At 52.2% G+C, this 19954-nt stretch overlaps 1 protein-coding gene across 4 annotated transcripts in view; it reads left to right on the forward strand.

Moving 5' to 3' along the window:
- The first annotated feature begins 525 nt into the window (after window positions 1-525).
- The window catches only part of IGSF9B (immunoglobulin superfamily member 9B), a 109931-nt gene continuing 90502 nt past the window's right edge, over window positions 526-19954 (forward strand). For 3 of the 4 annotated variants that reach the window (XR_012231200.1, XM_073570026.1, XM_073570028.1), the window contains exons 1-6: window positions 526-819; window positions 14671-14862; window positions 14944-15090; window positions 15837-15988; window positions 19399-19516; window positions 19766-19907. Coding sequence is in view for 3 of the 4 variants with exons in the window: in XM_073570026.1 (XP_073426127.1) it covers window positions 756-819; window positions 14671-14862; window positions 14944-15090; window positions 15837-15988; window positions 19399-19516; window positions 19766-19907 (815 nt within the window). In the remaining variant the exon portion in view is untranslated. The remainder of the gene's footprint in view (window positions 820-14670; window positions 14863-14943; window positions 15091-15836; window positions 15989-19398; window positions 19517-19765; window positions 19908-19954) is intronic. The other variant, XM_073570027.1, reaches the window with a different exon arrangement.

A 19954-nucleotide genomic window follows, 5' to 3' on the forward strand; every position in this document is an offset into this window, starting at 1 on the left:
TTAATCACGGGTACTGGTCCCGGTTTAGTCTCTCCAGTTGTGTTTAGTACCGGCCCCGATTTAGTCTCCGGTACCAGCCCTAATCTAATGAGAGTTACTGGTTCCGGTTTAGGCTCTGGTTGTGTTTAGTACCTGCCCCGATGTAGTCTCTGGTACCAGCCCTAGTTTGATTGCAGGTACTGGTCCCGGTTTAGTCTCCAGCTGTTTCTAGTATCGGTTTTAGTTACGTCCAGTACAGGCTCCAGTTTTCTTTCCGGTTGTGACCGGTATTGCCCCCATTTAGTCTCCCGTTGTACCCGGTACCATTCCCAGTCATTTATCCCGTAGAGTCCAGTGCCAGTTTAGTCACCGGTTGCCCCGGTTTTGCGCATGATCCTGCGGCTTCTTCTGTGCGCGACAGCTCGTAATGAGAGCTCTCAACTAGATTGCGGCTGACTCCGCCCAGTCTCCTCCCACTCTCCGGTCCTTGGCAAGTGCCTCCCTTTTTTCAGGGCGTAGCCAATCAGCTTCCACATTTCTGAAGTGCAGCCAATCAGAAATGTCCGTGGGCGTTGCGCGGTTGTAATAGCCGGGTTAGGCTGCGGCGCTGGCCTGGCTTGTCCGGAGCGGGGCCGGGATGGAAAGCGGCCGGCGGGCCGGTGCCGAGGTATGACCCGGGGAGCGGCGAGGCGAGCGGGAAGCGGCGGACTCTGCATTGCGGGGCGGACCGGACGTGTGAGATATGAGGCGGCTCCTGAGCGGTGCTCTGCTCTACTATGATTCGCTATGTGCTCGCTGTGATGGCGAGTGTGACCGGCGCCGGGGGACTCGCTGCTCAAGGTGAGTGCAGACCGGGGAGAGAGGACGTGTCGTCCGCACTGTCACCGCCACTGCTCGGTAGGCTGCACCTGGAGAAAGAGGGAGAGGACCGAAGAGAAACGTAAGGAGAGGGGGAATGGAGAGGACCGGAGAGAGAGAGGAGAAACGTAAGGAGAAGGGGTACGTAGGGGGGACAGAGAGGACCCGAGGGGGACGGAGAAGATCTGAGGGGGATGGAGAGAAACATAAGGAGAAGGGGGAGAGGACCCAAGGGGGACGGAGAGGACTGGCGAGAGGGAGAACGGAGAGAGATGGGTACGTAGGGGGGACAGAGAGGACCCGAGGGGGACGGAGAAGATCTGAGGGGGATGGAGAGAAACATAAGGAGAAGGGGGAGAGGACCCGAGGGGGACGGAGAGGACTGGCGAGAGGGAGAACGGAGAGAGATGGGTACGTAGGGAGGGACAGAGAGGACCCGAGGGGGACGGAGAAGATCTGAGGGGGATGGAGAGAAACATAAGGAGAAGGGGGAGAGGACCCGAGGGGGACGGAGAGGACTGGCGAGAGGGAGAACGGAGAGAGATGGGTACGTAGGGAGGGACAGAGAGGACCCGAGGGGGACGGAGAAGATCTGAGGGGGATGGAGAGAAACATAAGGAGAAGGGGGAGAGGACCCGAGGGGGGACGGAGAGGACTGGCGAGAGGGAGAACGGAGAGAGATGGGTACGTAGGGAGGGACAGAGAGGACCCGAGGGGGACGGAGAAGATCTGAGGGGGATGGAGAGAAACATAAGGAGAAGGGGGAGAGGACCCGAGGGGGACGGAGAGGACTGGCGAGAGGGAGAACGGAGAGAGATGGGTACGTAGGGAGGGACAGAGAGGACCCGAGGGGGACGGAGAAGATCTGAGGGGGATGGAGAGAAACATAAGGAGAAGGGGGAGAGGACCCGAGGGGGGACGGAGAGGACTGGCGAGAGGGAGAACGGAGAGAGATGGGTACGTAGGGGGGACAGAGAGGACCCGAGGGGGACGGAGAAGATCTGAGGGGGATGGAGAGAAACATAAGGAGAAGGGGGAGAGGACCCGAGGGGGACGGAGAGGACTGGCGAGAGGGAGAACGGAGAGAGATGGGTACGTAGGGAGGGACAGAGAGGACCCGAGGGGGACGGAGAAGATCTGAGGGGGATGGAGAGAAACATAAGGAGAAGGGGGAGAGGACCCGAGGGGGACGGAGAGGACTGGCGAGAGGGAGAACGGAGAGAGATGGGTACGTAGGGAGGGACAGAGAGGACCCGAGGGGGACGGAGAAGATCTGAGGGGGATGGAGAGAAACATAAGGAGAAGGGGGAGAGGACCCGAGGGGGGACGGAGAGGACTGGCGAGAGGGAGAACGGAGAGAGATGGGTACGTAGGGAGGGACAGAGAGGACCCGAGGGGGACGGAGAAGATCTGAGGGGGATGGAGAGAAACATAAGGAGAAGGGGGAGAGGACCCGAGGGGGACGGAGAGGACTGGCGAGAGGGAGAACGGAGAGAGATGGGTACGTAGGGAGGGACAGAGAGGACCCGAGGGGGACGGAGAAGATCTGAGGGGGATGGAGAGAAACATAAGGAGAAGGGGGAGAGGACCCGAGGGGGGACGGAGAGGACTGGCGAGAGGGAGAACGGAGAGAGATGGGTACGTAGGGAGGGACAGAGAGGACCCGAGGGGGACGGAGAAGATCTGAGGGGGATGGAGAGAAACATAAGGAGAAGGGGGAGAGGACCCGAGGGGGGACGGAGAGGACTGGCGAGAGGGAGAACGGAGAGAGATGGGTACGTAGGGAGGGACAGAGAGGACCCGAGGGGGACGGAGAAGATCTGAGGGGGATGGAGAGAAACATAAGGAGAAGGGGGAGAGGACCCGAGGGGGACGGAGAGGACTGGCGAGAGGGAGAACGGAGAGAGATGGGTACGTAGGGAGGGACAGAGAGGACCCGAGGGGGACGGAGAAGATCTGAGGGGGATGGAGAGAAACATAAGGAGAAGGGGGAGAGGACCCGAGGGGGACGGAGAGGACTGGCGAGAGGGAGAACGGAGAGAGATGGGTACGTAGGGAGGGACAGAGAGGACCCGAGGGGGACGGAGAAGATCTGAGGGGGATGGAGAGAAACATAAGGAGAAGGGGGAGAGGACCCGAGGGGGACGGAGAGGACTGGAGAGAGGGAGAACGGAGAGAGATGGGTACGTAGGGAGGGACAGAGAGGACCCGAGGGGGACGGAGAAGATCTGAGGGGGATGGAGAGAAACATAAGGAGAAGGGGGAGAGGACCCGAGGGGGGCGGAGAGGACTGGCGAGAGGGAGAACGGAGAGAGATGGGTACGTAGGGAGGGACAGAGAGGACCCGAGGGGGACGGAGAAGATCTGAGAGGGATGGAGAGAAACATAAGGAGAAGGGGGAGAGGACCCGAGGGGGGCGGAGAGGACTGGCGAGAGGGAGAACTGAGAGAGATGGGTACGTAGGGAGGGACAGAGAGGACCCCAGAGAGAGGGGCAATGGAGAGGAACGTACGGGGGAACAGAGAAACATAAGGAGGACCGGGTGAGGGGGGGGGGCGGTGAGAACCCGAGGTGGACAGAGAGGACTGGAGAGAGAGGGGGACGGAGAGGAACGTAGGTGGGATGGGGAGGACAGAGAACCAGAGAGAGGGAAGGAGAGGAACGTAGAGGAGGAACGTAGGGGGAAGGAGAGGAACGGACGGAGAGGACCCGAGGGGGACCGAGAAGATCTGAGGGGGATGGAGAGAAACAGAAGGAGAAGGGGGAGAGGACCCGAGGGGGACGGAGAGGACTGGCGAGATGGGGACAGAGGGGGACCGAGAAGATCTGAGGGGGACAGAGAGGATCCCAGAGAGAGGGGCAATGGAGAGGAGCGTACGGGGGAACAGAGAAACATAAGGAGAAACGTGAGGGGGGGCGGAGAGAACCCGAGGTGGACAGAGAGGACTGGAGAGAGAGAGAGAGAGAGAGAGAGGGGGAGACGGAGAGGAACGTAGGGGGACCGGAGAGAGAGGGGACGGAGAGGAACGTAGGGGGACCGGAGAGAGAGGGGACGGAGAGGAACGTAGGGGGACCGGAGAGAGAGGGGGAGACGGAGAGGAACGTAGGGGGACCGGAGAGAGAGAGAGGGGACGGAGAGGAACGTAGGGGGACCGGAGAGAGAGAGAGGGGACGGAGAGGAACGTAGGGGGACCGGAGAGAGAGAGAGGGGACGGAGAGGAACGTAGGGGGACCGGAGAGAGAGAGAGAGGGGACGGAGAGGAACGTAGGGGGACCGGAGAGAGAGAGAGAGGGGACGGAGAGGAACGTAGGGGGACCGGAGAGAGAGAGAGAGGGGACGGAGAGGAACGTAGGGGGACCGGAGAGAGAGAGAGAGGGGACGGAGAGGAACGTAGGGGGACCGGAGAGGAACGTAGGGGGGATGGGGAGGACAGAGAACCAGAGGGGGACCGGAGAGGAACGTAGGGGGGATGGGGAGGACAGAGAACCAGAGGGAAGGGAAGGAGAGGAACGGAGAGGAGGAACGTAGGGGGAAGGAGAGGAACGGACGGAGAGGATCGGGGAGAGCGAGGGGGGACTGAGAGAACCAATGGGGAATGGAGGGGGGACGGAGAGGAACGTAGGAAACAGAGGACTGAACGGAGTGGACCGGAGAGGGGTGGAGAGGACAGGACCGGTGGGAGATGGAGAGGATAGGGGGGAGGGGAAGGGGGACGGAGAGGATGGGGGGGGACTGGGGGAGAAAGAGAGGACCGGAGGTTGACGGAGGGAAAGGACTGGAGGGGGATTGATGGAGAAGACAGGGGAGAGAGGACGGAAAGGGGGAGCGAATGAGGACTGCGGAGGAAAAGGGATGGGTGGGAAGGGGGATGTGAAGAGAGGGCAATGGGGAGGAAAAGGGGGTGGGATCAGGGAGGGAGATGGAGAGAGGGACTGAGTGGAGGAAAATGGGCTGAAGGAGAGGATACAAGAAGGGAGTACGGGGGGGGGGTTGACAGAGAAAGGGGACTGGATATATTTGGGACAAAGTGAGTGAGAGGGCCTGGTGGTGCGGAGGAAACAAAGGGACTGAGGTCCTGGGAGTAGTGGCGGAACTGAGGACCTGGTGGGGGAGGGCAACTGATGACCTGAGAACCTGGTGGGGAGGCTGCGGGACTGAGGACTTGGGGAAGGAGCAACTGTACTTAAGATCTAGTGAGGGGTGGGGCACGACGGGTCTGGTGGAGGATGGAATGGTGGTGATGGTGGATGATTTTGTGGTGGTGAACTTGCGGTGGTGATGGAGAATTTTATGGTGATGATGCTGGTGGAGGATTTTGTGGTGGTGATGATGGTGGAGGATGTTATGGTAGTTATCTGTAGATAAGGTCATCTTACTGTGTGATGACATTTTGAAGTGATTCCGCTATGTGACCTCGAAAGATGACTGTCACGTACTGTTTGAGTGGGATCGCTCGCAATTTGCTGCACTGAGATGTTGGTCCAGGGTGCCTGTAATTGGAAGCTCCATTGTGTCTTATAAAATATTTGTGTTCTTGAGCCCAGATATTACCAATGTGTGTGCCGGACGTCTGGGTTCAGACCTTGTGATTCTGTTCTTCGTGGTTGACGTCTCTGTCCGCCGAGCCACAGCAGATTCACCATTTTGTCCAGGTTTTAGTTTCCATTTACTCATTTGTCTGTCCTATCACCAGTCGAGTGCAGCGTTATATACCGTTTTTTTCGGATTATAAGATGCATTTTTTTTCCTCCAAACTTGGGGGGGCAGTGGTGTGTTTTATAATCAAAGCGTGGCGTACAGGCTGCAGTGAAGTGGGGTTGCTGCTGCATTAAGCTTGCAGCCATTTTCCTGGAGTCCATCACATTTTCCCCCCACTGCCAAGCACCTCCTACCAGCCTGGGGCCAGCAGCTCCCTGCAGCAACGACCCGGTCACCTGTAACCCCTCACCACCTCTGCTGCACCTCAGGTAAGCTACTGTAAAAGCTGATTATAAGATGCACCACCATTTTATTAAATTTTTTTAATTTGCAGTTAGTCTTATAATCGGTGCGTCTTATCCTCAAAATACGATACTTTCCCCCTGCAGGTGTTTCCTGGATGTCCAGACACACTACTGTAGTTTAAGGGGAACCTGTCAGCAGAATTTTACTACTAGTAAACTACAGGCATTGTCAGGTTGCCGCTGTTGCACTGATTAAAATGCTACCGGGGTTAAGAAATCCGACTTTTGTACTGTGTGTTTGCAGTTTTGCGTTAATGCGATGCTTGTGCTCCGGTGCAGGGCTTGCACAGATTAAGAACATCGCTTGACAATAGATGCTACTGCGCATGCATCGGTGCCATTTTGTTGAACTCACACGTTTTTTTTTAAAGCGCAATATTAAGTGCACAGTATTTAAAATGGGAGGCGGGTCGCTGAAGGTTCAGTGACCTGTCATTTAAGCCGCAATGATGGCGATGAGGCCAGAGCACGAAAAGAGTTGCCCACAGGCCACTCCGGAGCTCGAGCATGACACTAACGCAAAACTGCAAAAGCAGGTAACTCAACAACCACAAGATAGATTTCTTCACCCCTGGTATAATTTTAATCAGTGTATCGGCACCAACCGGACATTGTTTATAGTTTATTTAGCAAAATCCTGTTGACAGGTTTGCTTTAAGCTAGTTAGTGAAAGACTAGCTAGGGTTTATCCCTCAGCTGTTTGCTCTTTTCCCTGCACCAGCTTCTGTTTCTTTTTTGGAATTAGGTGGCATATTATCTAACTGTACATACTTAAACCCTTTATTTTGTTTTCCGTAGTTTGCTTTACTCACCCTGGGATCTTTCTATTTCCAGACACTTTTCCTTCTGTAGGTAATTTGCACTCTGCTCTGCCCTCCAGTTCTTTAGGAAAAGGGGAAGCGCTCGATGTCCTTTCGGGCAGCATAGGTCCGAGCTGCCAAATTCTATTCTGTGGTTTTGGGCTTTCTCTGGTCTTGCAGGAACCACTAGGGACTTCGGGGTCAGTATCTCTAGTCTGTACAGGAAGCGGCAGGGTCAGTTGCAGGTTTTGGTGTTGCCTATATTCCCTGAGTGAATTGCTACGCTATCATAACAGTGTGCCAGCTTCACCTCACAAAAACTTGCTTCAGTTCTCTTAGGTTGCACTGAGTTAACACTGCAGGTAAATGACGAGATAATGTTTCATAGCAACACTGACTTGAAGTCATCGAGTGACACTGTGAGGTGGCACTGAGTTGATGTCGTGGTGAGGCGGCCCTGGAGGCACTGAGTTGATGTGGTGCCAAGGTGAGGTGTCCTTGGCGGAGCTGAGATGTTCTTGGCGGTGCTTAGGTGCCGCCAGGACCACCTCAGCTCCGCCAAGGCCAACTCACCTCAGTGCCACCAACGCCACTTCACCTCAGCACCATCAGTGCCACCAAGGCCATCTCACTGCCACCTCAGCTCCGCATCGCCTGAGTGCCGCCAGGGCCAGCTCACATCCGTATCGCCTGAGTGCCGCCAGGGCCAGCTCACATCCGTATCGCCTGAGTGCCGCCAGGGCCAGCTCACATCCGCATCGCCTGAGTGCCGCCAGGGCCAGCTCACATCCGCATCGCCTGAGTGCCGCCAGGGCCAGCTCACATCCGCATCGCCTGAGTGCCGCCAGGGCCAGCTCACATCCGCATCGCCTGAGTGCCGCCAGGGCCAGCTCACATCCGCATCGCCTGAGTGCCGCCAGGGCCAGCTCACATCCGCATCGCCTGAGTGCCGCCAGGGCCAGCTCACATCCGCATCGCCTGAGTGCCGCCAGGGCCAGCTCACATCCGCATCGCCTGAGTGCCGCCAGGGCCAGCTCACATCCGCATCGCCTGAGTGCCGCCAGGGCCAGCTCACATCCGCATCGCCTGAGTGCCGCCAGGGCCAGCTCACATCCGCATCGCCTGAGTGCCGCCAGGGCCAGCTCACATCCGCATCGCCTGAGTGCCGCCAGGGCCAGCTCACATCCGCATCGCCTGAGTGCCGCCAGGGCCAGCTCACATCCGCATCGCCTGAGTGCCGCCAGGGCCAGCTCACATCCGCATCGCCTGAGTGCCGCCAGGGCCAGCTCACATCCGCATCGCCTGAGTGCCGCCAGGGCCAGCTCACATCCGCATCGCCTGAGTGCCGCCAGGGCCAGCTCACATCCGCATCGCCTGAGTGCCGCCAGGGCCAGCTCACATCCGCATCGCCTGAGTGCCGCCAGGGCCAGCTCACCTCCGCTTCACCTCAGCACCACATCACTTCAGTGCTGCCAGGGCCACCTCACCTCAGCACTGCCAGGGCCACCTCGCATCCACATCACCTTAGCACCGCCAGGGCCACGTGACCTCAGCACCATTGAGGTGAGGTGGTCCTGAGGGTGATGTGGTGAGGTGGCACTGGCAGCCGTGAGGTGATTTGGAGGTGAGGTGGCACTGACGGTGCTGAGGTAATTTGGAGGTGAGATGGCCCGGACGGTGCTGAGGTGATACTGACGGCACAGAGGTGATTTGGAGGTGAGGTGATGTGGCGCTGAGATTATGTGGAGATGAGGTGATGTGGTGCTGAAGTGGCCCTGGCGACGCTAAGGTGATGTGGAGGTGAAATGGCCCTGGCGGTGCTGAGGTCGCCCTGGCGGTTCTGAGGTGACACCGCGGTGATGTGGCCCTGGTGGTGGCACTGTGGTGGGTAAGTCCCTAGCTTCTCTCCGTATTGCAGGTGTTCTATGTCTATTATTGGGTACCATGGAGTGTCCTGGTGACCGCTTGGAGGCCATATGCCCCAGAATCATGTCCGCTACTTACTACTGGCTTCTGTAATTCGGCAATCCTCCTGTTTGGCTGCTGCAGGCGAGAAGTTATATGAGGACTTGTAGTTAGGGGTGCCGGTCCTGGGGTATCAGTAGATGTAGTGGTGGCCTGCAGTGTGGCTAGATTTGGATGCTTACCACCAGTGATGTGGTTGATTTCCTGTTCCCTTTGCATCTGCTGACCTTACATGGCTCCGATGTTCCCTGGCAGAGCGGCTCCCTGCAGCCTTCACCTCAAGTCACCTCCTGAGAGCGTGCTGCCGGCTGCGGCCTTAAAGGGACAGAGAACTCCTGAGTGAGATGTTGGATTGAGCTTTTGCAGCAGTCGTGCCTCTGAGTGCGGACATTCTGCTTGTGTGCAGTGTAAGTGCTGGCAAATCTGTCCATGGTGATGGGAAGTTCTACTTCTCTGCACTCCTCCTTGCATATCTGTCGGTTTCAGAGAATTGCAGCCATTTGACTATTGTGGAACATGTGACCATGATGGGACTCCTCACCCCCTCACTCTGACCTTGTATCTGTGGGAACGGGCCCAGATATAATACTCTACAGGTGTGGTGTGTGGAGTGTCCTGTCTATCCCAGGGCCCTCATTGGTGCTGCTCAGTCATCCGCGAGGCTTATAATCTGCCACCAGGTAGTGAGGAGCCTACTGGATAGGCTGCTTGTGTATTCTGGATCTTTCCAGTGTTGGGACTTTTGGAGGAATTCTTTTGTTTGGCTGTTTTCTCTTAGTAGATGGATGTGAGGGGCAATTAGCAGATATGGCGGCTCCACCGCGCACTCGGACCCCCACACACTGATGTTTTGACAGCAAACTTCTTGAAAGTTCTCATGAACACTTTGTCACTTTCCGTCATGGAGCCAAAAACCATGTGAAAAATCTACTTTTCTTGAAGTCACCGTGGTAGAGGGAGAATGTGGGAACGCTCGGAGCGAAGAGCAGTGCACAGAGTCTGGGATTGCAGAGGCCACTCCTCACCTGCGACTGCCTATCAGGGCTTCTCATGAGGACAAGGGTCGTGCAGATGTTTGGGGTGTGCTGGCACGGATCCTCTATATGTGATGCATAAGATTAGGTGAGATGGCCGTATGTGTCCCTGGGAGGACAGTGACGCGCAACCTCTGGATCTGGCCTGCAGCTCCATTCAGCACCAGGGGCAGCTCCCAGATCACCCAATGTCTGTGGTGCGGCTGATGCACAGCTGAGGGTCTGGTGCTGTTCACTTTGTGATATTTGTTGTATGACTTTTTAGTGGGCCCTGTTATGGGGCCCTATATGTGCTGATCTTGGCGTCTTGTACGGTATGTTCTGCTCTCTCAAAACTAGCATAAGCTCTAACAATGAGAGAAATGATGAGAACATCAGTAGAGAACACATGTCTGCACTAGAGATGAGCGAATTTGTTCAGATTTGGTTCCGAATACGATCAGAACCGAATATTGTTTTTGCAATATTTGCTGAACAAAGCCGAACGTCATTAGAGTCAATGGAAGTGGAAATTACCGAATATGTTCAGAACCGATAAGACATTCAGCACGATAGCTGTTTGAACATGGCAGAATATGTCAAAATCAGATTCGGGGCCAAAATCTGAACAAATTCGCTCATCTCTATTCTGCACCCTACCTATACATCTATTTATCCCCTATTATCCGTACATTACATATACATCTACAGTATATATCCCCCATTATCTGGACACTACATATACATCTACATATCCCTTTATTAGTATATTTACACATCTATATTTCCCCCCATTATCAGTACGTTACGTATACATCTCTATATCCCCCATTATTAGTATATTCCATATACATCTATATATCATCCCCCCCCCATTACTAGTACATTATGTATACATCTATGCATCCATTATTAGTGCCTGTTACATACAGATCTGTATAGTGGGGTGTACATATATGTGAGGTCTCCCTTCTATTACACAGCGTCCTGTTCCGCTATGTAAAACTAAATTGCTTGACTAACATCGATCACTTGTGGATTGGAACTTGAGTGCTCCCTCTGGCGATCCTCCGTCGGCCTGTGAGTGCTCCCTCTGGCGATCCTCCGTCGGCCTGTGAGTGCTCCCTCTGGCGATCCTCCGTCGGCCTGTGAGTGCTCCCTCTGGCGAGCTTCCGTCGGCCTGTGAGTGCTCCCTCTGGCGAGCCTCCGTCGGCCTGTTCACATCTGATGTAGGGGACACAACCTCATCAGAACCACTTACTGCCTCATTCTGGAGTGAAGGATGAACTTCTATATACAAAATAGGTAGTGACATCACATATACGGGTAGGTAATATACCAGCAACAACCCCCACCCGCCCTTGGGACACATATCCACCCCATACAGTTGTGGCCAAAAGTATTGACACCCCTGCAATTTTGTCATACTCAGTTTCTTCCTGAAAATGATTGCAATCACAAATTCTTTGGTATTATTATCTTCATTTAATTTGTCTTAAATGAAAAAACACAAAAGAGAATGAAGCAAAAAGCAAAACATTGATCATTTCACACAAAACTCCAAAAATGGGCCAAACAAAAGTATTGGCACCTTTAGCCAAAATAACTGTGACCAACCGCTTCCGGTAACCATCAATGAGTTTCTTACAATGCTCTGCTGGAATTTTAGACCATTCTTCTTTGGCAAACTGCTCCAGGTCCCTGATATTAGAAGGGTGCCTTCTCCAAACTGCCATTTTTAGATCTCTCCACAGATGTTCTATGGGATTCAGGTCTGGACTCATTGCTGGCCACCTTAGAAGTCTCCAGTGCTTTCTCTCAAACCAGTTTCTAGTGCTTTTTGAAGTGTGTTTTGGGTCATTGTCCTGCTGGAAGACCCATGACCTCTGAGGGAGACCCAGCTTTCTCACACTGGGCCCTACATTATGCTGCAAAATTGGTTGGTAGCCTTCAGACTTCATAATGCCATGCACACGGTCAAGCAGTCCAGTGCCAGAGGCAGCAAAGCAACCCCAAAACATCAGGGAGCCTCCACCATGTTTGACTGTAGGGACCGTGATTTTTTTCTTTGAATGCCTCTTTTTTTTCTCCTGTAAACTCTGTTGATGCCTTTGCCCAAAAAGCTCTACTTTTGTTTCATCTGACCAGAGAACATTCTTCCAAAATGTTTTAGGCTTTTTCAGGTAAGTTTTGGCAAACTCCAGCCTGGCTTTTTTTTGTCTCGGGGTAAGAAGTGGGGTCTTCCTGGGTCTCCTACCATACAGTCCCTTTTCATTCAGACGCCAACGGATAGTACGGGTTGACACAGTTGTACCCTCGGACTGCAGGGCAGCTTGAACTTGTTTGGATGTTAGTCGAGGTTCTTTATCCAACATCCGCACAATCTTGCATTGAAATCTCTTGTCAATTTTTCTTTTCCGTCCACATCTAGGGAGGTTAGCCACAGTGCCATGGGCTTTAAATTTCTTGATTACACTGCGCACGGTAGACACAGGAACATTCAGGTCTTTGGAGATGGACTTGTAGCCTTGAGATTGCTCATGTTTCCTCACAATTTGGTTTCTCAAGTCCTCAGACAGTTCTTTGGTCTTCTTTCTTGTCTCCATGCTCAATGTGGTACACACAAGGACACAGGACAGAGGTTGAGTCAACTTTAATCCATGTCAACTGGCTGCAAGTGTGATTTAGTTATTGCCAACACCTGCTAGGTGCCACAGGTAAGTTACAGGTGCTGTTAATTACACAAATTAGAGAAGCATCACATGATTTTTCGACCCGTGCCAATACTTTTGTCCACCCTCTTTTTTTATGTTTGGTGTGGAATTATATCCAAATTGGCTTTAGGACAATTCTTTTTGTGTTTTTTCATTTAAGACAAATTAAGTAAAGATAATAATAACAAAGAATTTGTGTTTGAAATAATTTTCAGGAAGAAACTGAGTATTATCTGACAGAATTGCAGGGGTGTCAATACTTTTGGCCGCAACTGTATACAGATCACCTCCCACACTGCACATGGGTCACACACTCGCCACAGCATACAGGTCTTGTACACACCAAGTTTACAGGTCACCCCCTGTTTACAGGGCACATTTTCACAATGGCCACACCCCAGCCTCCGAAATGGAGGACACTCCCCGTATACAGGGCACACATTTGTAACTACTGCACCCCACCCTCCCTTATATAGGACACACACAATATACAGGTCACCCCCCCCCCCAATTGCACACCAGTCACATAATCTCAACTGCCCCAGCCTTCTTTTTTTAGAGGTCATCTCCCCCGTATATAGGTCACATGCCCACCCCTCTATTTCTATGTACATGTTGACACCCCCACGTCCCCAGCGGATACAGGCTACATACATTAATGCCCTGTAGGAAGTCGCCTCCCTCCGTATACTGGTTGCACCCCTCCTCCTTCTCTATATACAGGTGACACACTCCCATGTACAGCCTCACAAGGCTGTGGAGTCAGTAAGCCAAAACACACCTCCGACTCCTCAATTTCCCTTCCACCCGACTCCACAGCCGTCGTCACTACTGAGCATGTGCATAAAGTGCAGCACAGATTCATCTCCACTAAAGGACATTTCAAATTCAAGTTTTGTTATCTTTGTATTTAGAAAGTAGAAGATGATAGGACATTTCATAACTTCCCCAAGTTATTATGGAAATATTTCCAGCTCATCCTGCACTTAACTACTACACCCAATGTGTTACAGATGATAGGAGTCCGAGTCACTCCATCACTCCATTGTATACTGACTCAACCTCCACCAAAATGGACACTGACTCCACAACGCCACCCCCCCCCCCCCCCCACACACACACACACACACGTGAGGAACACGCTCCCTCCCCCTCTGCATACAAGTGAGGTACGCACGCACATGCCCCCCCTGCTGCATACAGGTGAGGCACGCCCCCCCCCCCCCTCCCCCCCCCCCCCACACACACGTGAGGCACACATGCACGTGCTCCCCCCCCCCCCGCATACAGGTTACACAGCCTCAAATACATGCAGAGCGGCACAGGCGACCGTGTGACGGTACCTAGCGCTGCCCTGCTGCTGACATGGGGGCCACCATCTGGATCTCTCTGCATTTGTCACTCGGGGTCACCCTGCCCCCCACTCTGCTCTATGTATGTCAGAAATATCCACTGATGTCTCTCCCTAGAGCTAATGATGTCATCATCAGCCAATCCCATTGCTGAGAGACGGCGCTCGCTGCAGACGCAGTGCGATGTGCAGGTTTTCTCCTTCCAGTTAACTCTTTCATTGTTTGCCACTGGCTGTTAACTCCTTACCTCCATAGAGCAGACAAACCCTTCCAAGTAAATCACCCTCTATACGTCATATCTGACCTGTTATCGAGAAACATCCATCCAAAAACAGTCATCCTCTGCCAAGGGAGCGAGAGTGTGATGGATCTGTAGCCATGGCTGTAAGTGTGTAATCAGTGCTCTCTACCCCGTGTGACACAACAAAGCTGGTGGTAGGATAACTGCGCTGTACCCCCCTCTCTATGCCTGTGACACAACAAGGCTGGTGGTGGTATAAGAAGGCTCTAAACCCCCCTTCCACGTGCCTGTGAGAGAACTAGGCTGATGGAGGGATAAATGCTCTGTAACCCCATGCCTGTGATAAAATGAGGCTGGTGGTGGGATAAAAGTGCTGTACCACCCTGTCTGTGATAGAACGAGGCTTGTGGTGGGATAAGAGCACTCTTCCCCATACCTGTGAGAGAATGAGGCTGATGGTGGGATAAGAGCGCTCTACCCCAATGCCTGGGATACAAGGTTGGTGGTGGGGATAACGGCGTTCTACCCCCATGCCTGTGAGAGAACGAGGCTGCTGGTGGGAGAAGAGCGCTCTACCCCCATTCCTGTGAGAGGACGAGGCTGGTGGTTGGTAAGAGCGCTGTACCCATGTGCTTGTCGTTTATGTCTATGGGCGGGGGGGATTTTCTTCTATATGTAAATCTCTTACTCATGGTCTTCTGCTCTTAGCGGTGAGTGATGATTCTTGGTGTTAATGTGTTGCAGGTGGTTCACGGGAAGAGCCGCAGTTTGTGACTGCACGTGCTGGCGAGAGCGTGATCCTGGGGTGCAGTGTCATCCATCCCCTTACTGCCCAGCCTCCTCCTTATGTGGTTGAATGGTTCAAGTTTGGAGTGCCCATCCCCATCTTCATCAAGTTTGGTTTCTACCCCCCCCACGTAGACCCAGAATACGTAGGTGAGTGAGGCTTCAATAGCTGAGATGCTGTTGGCGACTTCGTATGACCATTGTAGTATATTCTTGTGTTCCTGCTGGCAGGTCGTGCCAACCTCCATGACAAGGCATCGCTGCGCATCGATCAAACTCGCTCGCAGGATCAGGGCTGGTACGAGTGTAAAGTTCTGATGTTGGAGCAGCAATATGATACATTTCACAATGGCAGCTGGGTCCATCTGACGGTGAACGGTGAGAGATACTGAACCTGACGCGTGCCTCTGCTTGTCTCACTGTGAAGTGCTGGGCATGCTCTGTTGTGCCCTTCACCAGGGTCTCTAGAGCTGTGGCTAGGAATAGCCATTCTCAGTAGAGTTGAGCGACTTTGGTCAGATCGGGTTTCATGAAACAAAATTTGTTTCAGATGAAACTGGTCCGACTAGGGCAAAAAAAGTTGGCGTTTCGTCCGAAACCCGACCCCAATGCAAGTCAATGGGGAATAAAAGTCGGCATTGAGTGGATGAATGTCATCCGCTCAATGCCGACTTTTATTTCCCATTGACTTGCATTGGGGTCGGGTTTCGGACGAAACGCCGACTTTTTTTGCCCTAGTCGGACCAGTTTCATTTGAAACCCGATCTGACCAAAGTCGCTCAACTCTAATTCTCAGCTTTAGCTGGTGTAGAACGCAAGGAGAAGCTGCCTGCCCCCCCCCCCCCAAATGTCCTGTTTCAATGCTGCTGCAGCCGACAGCCCCTCATTCTTCTATTCTCCAGCTGTCTGTCCAGGAACCAAACTCTCCCCCATGCTGCAGGATCTCCTGTTGACCTTTAGTCACGGCTTGTTTATTAAAATGAAACCTGGGCAAATGTCAATCACTCCAAATCCGCAGCAGTGACGCCGCCCTTCCTGCTATTTTAGGCTGCAACCACGACCCTGCAATAGATGAGCTGTGACCCCCCCCCCCCCCCCTCAATTTTTTTCTTCTATCTCCTCAGCCCCTCCCACCTTCACTGAAACCCCTCCCCAATACCTGGAGGCCAAGGAGGGGAGCAGCGTCACCCTGACCTGCACGGCATTCGGGAATCCTAAACCTACCGTCACATGGCTGAGAGAGGGGGACTTTCTTGGGGGAACCACCAAATACCAGGTGAAGCTGCCGTGTACGAGGGTCGGAGTCATTGGTGCTGTGCAGAGTCTACACTGTGTGCAGGATTACCGGGAAGCTCCTTGAAAACCGGACTTTTCCATCTCGCCTATTTCTTTGTCTATTACAGCAAGAATAGGAACCAAACAAGAACGTACAAAATCTATTGCTAATATTTCCTCAGATCTCAGTGTTTTATATATATATATATATATATATATATATATATATAGAGATAGAGATAGAGATATATATATATATATATATATATATATATATATATATATATTTAGATAGAGATATATTTTTTATAGTAATATGACCACCCTTCTCAGTGTGATGTAGTAATACTAGCTATGAACCCGTTCTACGCCCAGGTGGCGGGCATTTTTATTGGTATACTAGCTGAAGAGCCCGACGCTGCCCGGGCATAGTAACTAGCTGTGGTTAGTTATAGCAAATTATAATTATCCTCCATCCCATAGTCCCGTGCCCATATACCCATCATACATATCCACGATATCCCATAGTCCCATGCCCATATACCCATCACACATCCTCCATTCCATAGTCCCATGCCCATATACCCATCATACATATTCGCCATCCCATAGTCGAGTGCCCATATACCCATCACACATCCTCCATCCCATAGTCCCATGCCCATATACCCATCATACATATTCGCCATCCCATAGTCGAGTGCCCATATACCCATCACACATCCTTCATCTCATAGTCCCGTGCCCATACACCCATCACACATCCTCCATCCCATGCCCATATACCCATCATACATATTCGCCATCCCATAGTCGAGTGCCCATATACCCATCACACATCCTTCATCCCATAGTCCCATGCCCATATACCCATCATACATATTCGCCATCCCATAGTCGAGTGCCCATATACCCATCACACATCCTTCATCTCATAGTCCCGTGCCCATACACACATCCTCCATCCCATAGTCCAGTGCCCATATACCCATCACACATCCTCCATCCCATAGTCAACCATTATGACATCAGAATGAGCGGCGGGGCTTGCAACCTATGATGACATCAGCGTCGCCATGGCAACCATTATGACATCATAATGAGGGGCGGGGGTTGATACACACACTTTTTCCCCATTTTGTAGATAGGGGCAAAATTGTTTGGTGAATTGGAACGTGCGGGGTTAAAATTTTGCCTCACAACATAGCCTAGGACGCTCTCGGGGTCCAGACATGTGACTGTGCCAAATTTTGTGGCTGTAGCTGCGACGGTGCAGATGCCAATCCTGGACACACACACACACACACACACACACACACACACACACAATCCTGGACACACACACACACACACACACACACTTGAGCTTTATATATTAGATGGTCTCCCATTCTGGTATGTGCTGCACCCCTCATCCCTATCCTGGTATGCATGGTACCCCCTTATCCATATACTGGTATTCATGGTTCCCTCACCCCCCCAATCCTGGTATGCATGGCACCCCCTCATCCCTATCGTGGTATGCATGGTACACCCCCTTATCCCTATCGTGATATGCATGGTCCCCTCACCACCCCCCCCCCCCCCCTTCCTGGTATGCATGCCCCCCTCACCCCCCCTTTCGTGGTATACATGGTCCCCTCACCCCCCAATCCTGATATGAATGGTCCCCCCTCACCCACCCCTATTAAACTGCACATTAAAAAAAAACACATTTATACTCGCCTATCTTCACTGTGTCCAGCGCTGTCCTGGGCGTGATGTGGTGCCGGATTTGGCACCTGCGTAGTCGTTGCTTTCCGCCGCCATGTTCTTGAAGACACAATGCAGTGTGTGTTCAACAAAATGGCGGTGGTAAGCGCGGACTGCGCAGGTGCCGATTCCAGCGCTACAACACGCCCACTCCAGGCACCTGAAGACGTAAGACCCCGCCGGCAGCAGCAACACCGGGTTCGGTAAGGTGTTGCGGAGATCGCGGTATGCGTTCAGTGCTTACGCATTACCGAAACTCCTGGGGGGGTCTGCGTCACTCTGTGGGGGATGTGTCACTCTGGGTCTAGACTGCGCAGGCGCGTCGCGCTTGCGCAGTCTAGAGAGGCTTCAGACAGAGTGACGCTTAGCCCGTTACATTATAGATATATAGTAATATGGCCACCTTTCTCCTCAGTGTGATATAGTAATATATACAGTAATATGGCCGCCCTTCTCCTCAGTGTGATATTGTAATATGGCCACCTTTCTCCTCAGTGTGATATTGTAATATATATAATACTATGGCCGCCCTTCTCAGTGTTATATAGTAATATATACAGTAATATGGCTGCCCTTCTCAGTGTGATATAGTAATATGGCCGCCCTTCTCCTCAGTGTGATATAGTAATATGGCTGCCCTTCTCCTCAGTGTGATATAGTAATATGGCTGCCCTTCTCCTCAGTGTGATATAGTAATATGGCCGCCCTTCTCCTCAGTGTGATATAGTAATATGGCCGCCCTTCTCCTCAGTGTGATATAGTAATATGGCTGCCCTTCTCCTCAGTGTGATATAGTAATATGGCCGCCCTTCTCCTCAGTGTGATATAGTAATATGGCAGCCCTTCTCAGTGTGATATAGTAATATGGCCGCCCTTCTCCTCAGTGTGATATAGTAATATGGCCGCCCTTCTCCTCAGTGTGATATAGTAATATAGACGCCCTTCTCCTCAGTGTGATATAGTAATATGGCAGCCCTTCTCCTCAGTGTGATATAGTAATATAGACGCCCTTCTCCTCAGCGTGATATAGTAATATGGCCACCCTTCTCCTCAGTGTGATATAGTAATATGGCCACCCTTCTCCTCAGTGTGATATAGTAATATGGCCGCCCTTCTCCTCAGTGTGATATAGTAATATGGCCGCCCTTCTCCTCAGTGTGATATAGTAATATGGCCGCCCTTCTCAATGTGATATAGTAATATAGACTCCCTTCTCCTCAGCGTGATATAGTAATATATACAGTAATATGGCCGCCCTTCTCAATGTGATATAGTAATATATATATAGTAATATAGACGCCCTTCTCCTCAGCGTGATATAGTAATATGGCCACCCTTCTCCTCAGTGTGATATCGTAATATATACAGTAATATGGCCGCCCTTCTCCTCAATGTGATATATATATATATATATATATATATATATATATATTTATAGTAATATGGCCGCCCTTCTCCTCAGTGTGATATAGTAATATGTCCGCCCTTCTCTTCAGTGTGATATAGTAATATGTCCGCCCTTCTCTTCAGTGTGATATAGTAATATGGCCGTCTTTATTGGTGATCTAGTAAGATACATACTCTGCCTTGTCATTCTGCGCACTGAGTATGTTGTACTGTGTGGCGTTGGTGCTCCTGCTGACTTTATCCTTTCTTTAGGTTAATGATGGCAGTCTTACTATCTCTTCCATTGGACGTGAAGACCGGGGGTCGTACACTTGCCGCGCTACCAGTATTCAGGGAGAGGCCGTCCACAGTACTCGCTTGTTGGTACAAGGTAATGTGTCCTGTATTTTTCCATTGTGTCAGTTTTGTTGTGTACTCCAGTCTATGGTGTTAGTATTGTTGTACAAATTGCTTTGTGGTGTGGGGCCCACTCAATTGTGGTCTTCGCATTGTCAGGCCTGGCCCTTTTCTGCCTCTGTGGTGCGGGGTCTCGTTCTGGGTGCCGCCGTGTGGGGTGTCGTTCTGCTGCACCCGGTCTGCATCTGTGCTCTTTCACCAGCTCATCTGTGCTCTTTCCTAGGGTCGCCCTTCATCGTCTCGCCTCCTGAGAACATCACAGTGAATATCTCCCAGGACGCTCTGTTCACCTGTCAGGCGGAGGCGTATCCTGGGAACCTCACTTACACCTGGCTCTGGCAGGACGACAATGTCTTCTTTAAAAAGTAAGTGGTTGAGAGCCGTCCACCCCTTATGTGCTGCTTGTAACCAG

Source organism: Dendrobates tinctorius, unplaced genomic scaffold (genome assembly GCF_039654945.1).
Source record: "Dendrobates tinctorius isolate UK_male_01 unplaced genomic scaffold, ASM3965494v1 ptg000028l, whole genome shotgun sequence".
In the NCBI taxonomy this organism is placed as follows: Eukaryota; Metazoa; Chordata; class Amphibia; order Anura; family Dendrobatidae; genus Dendrobates; species Dendrobates tinctorius.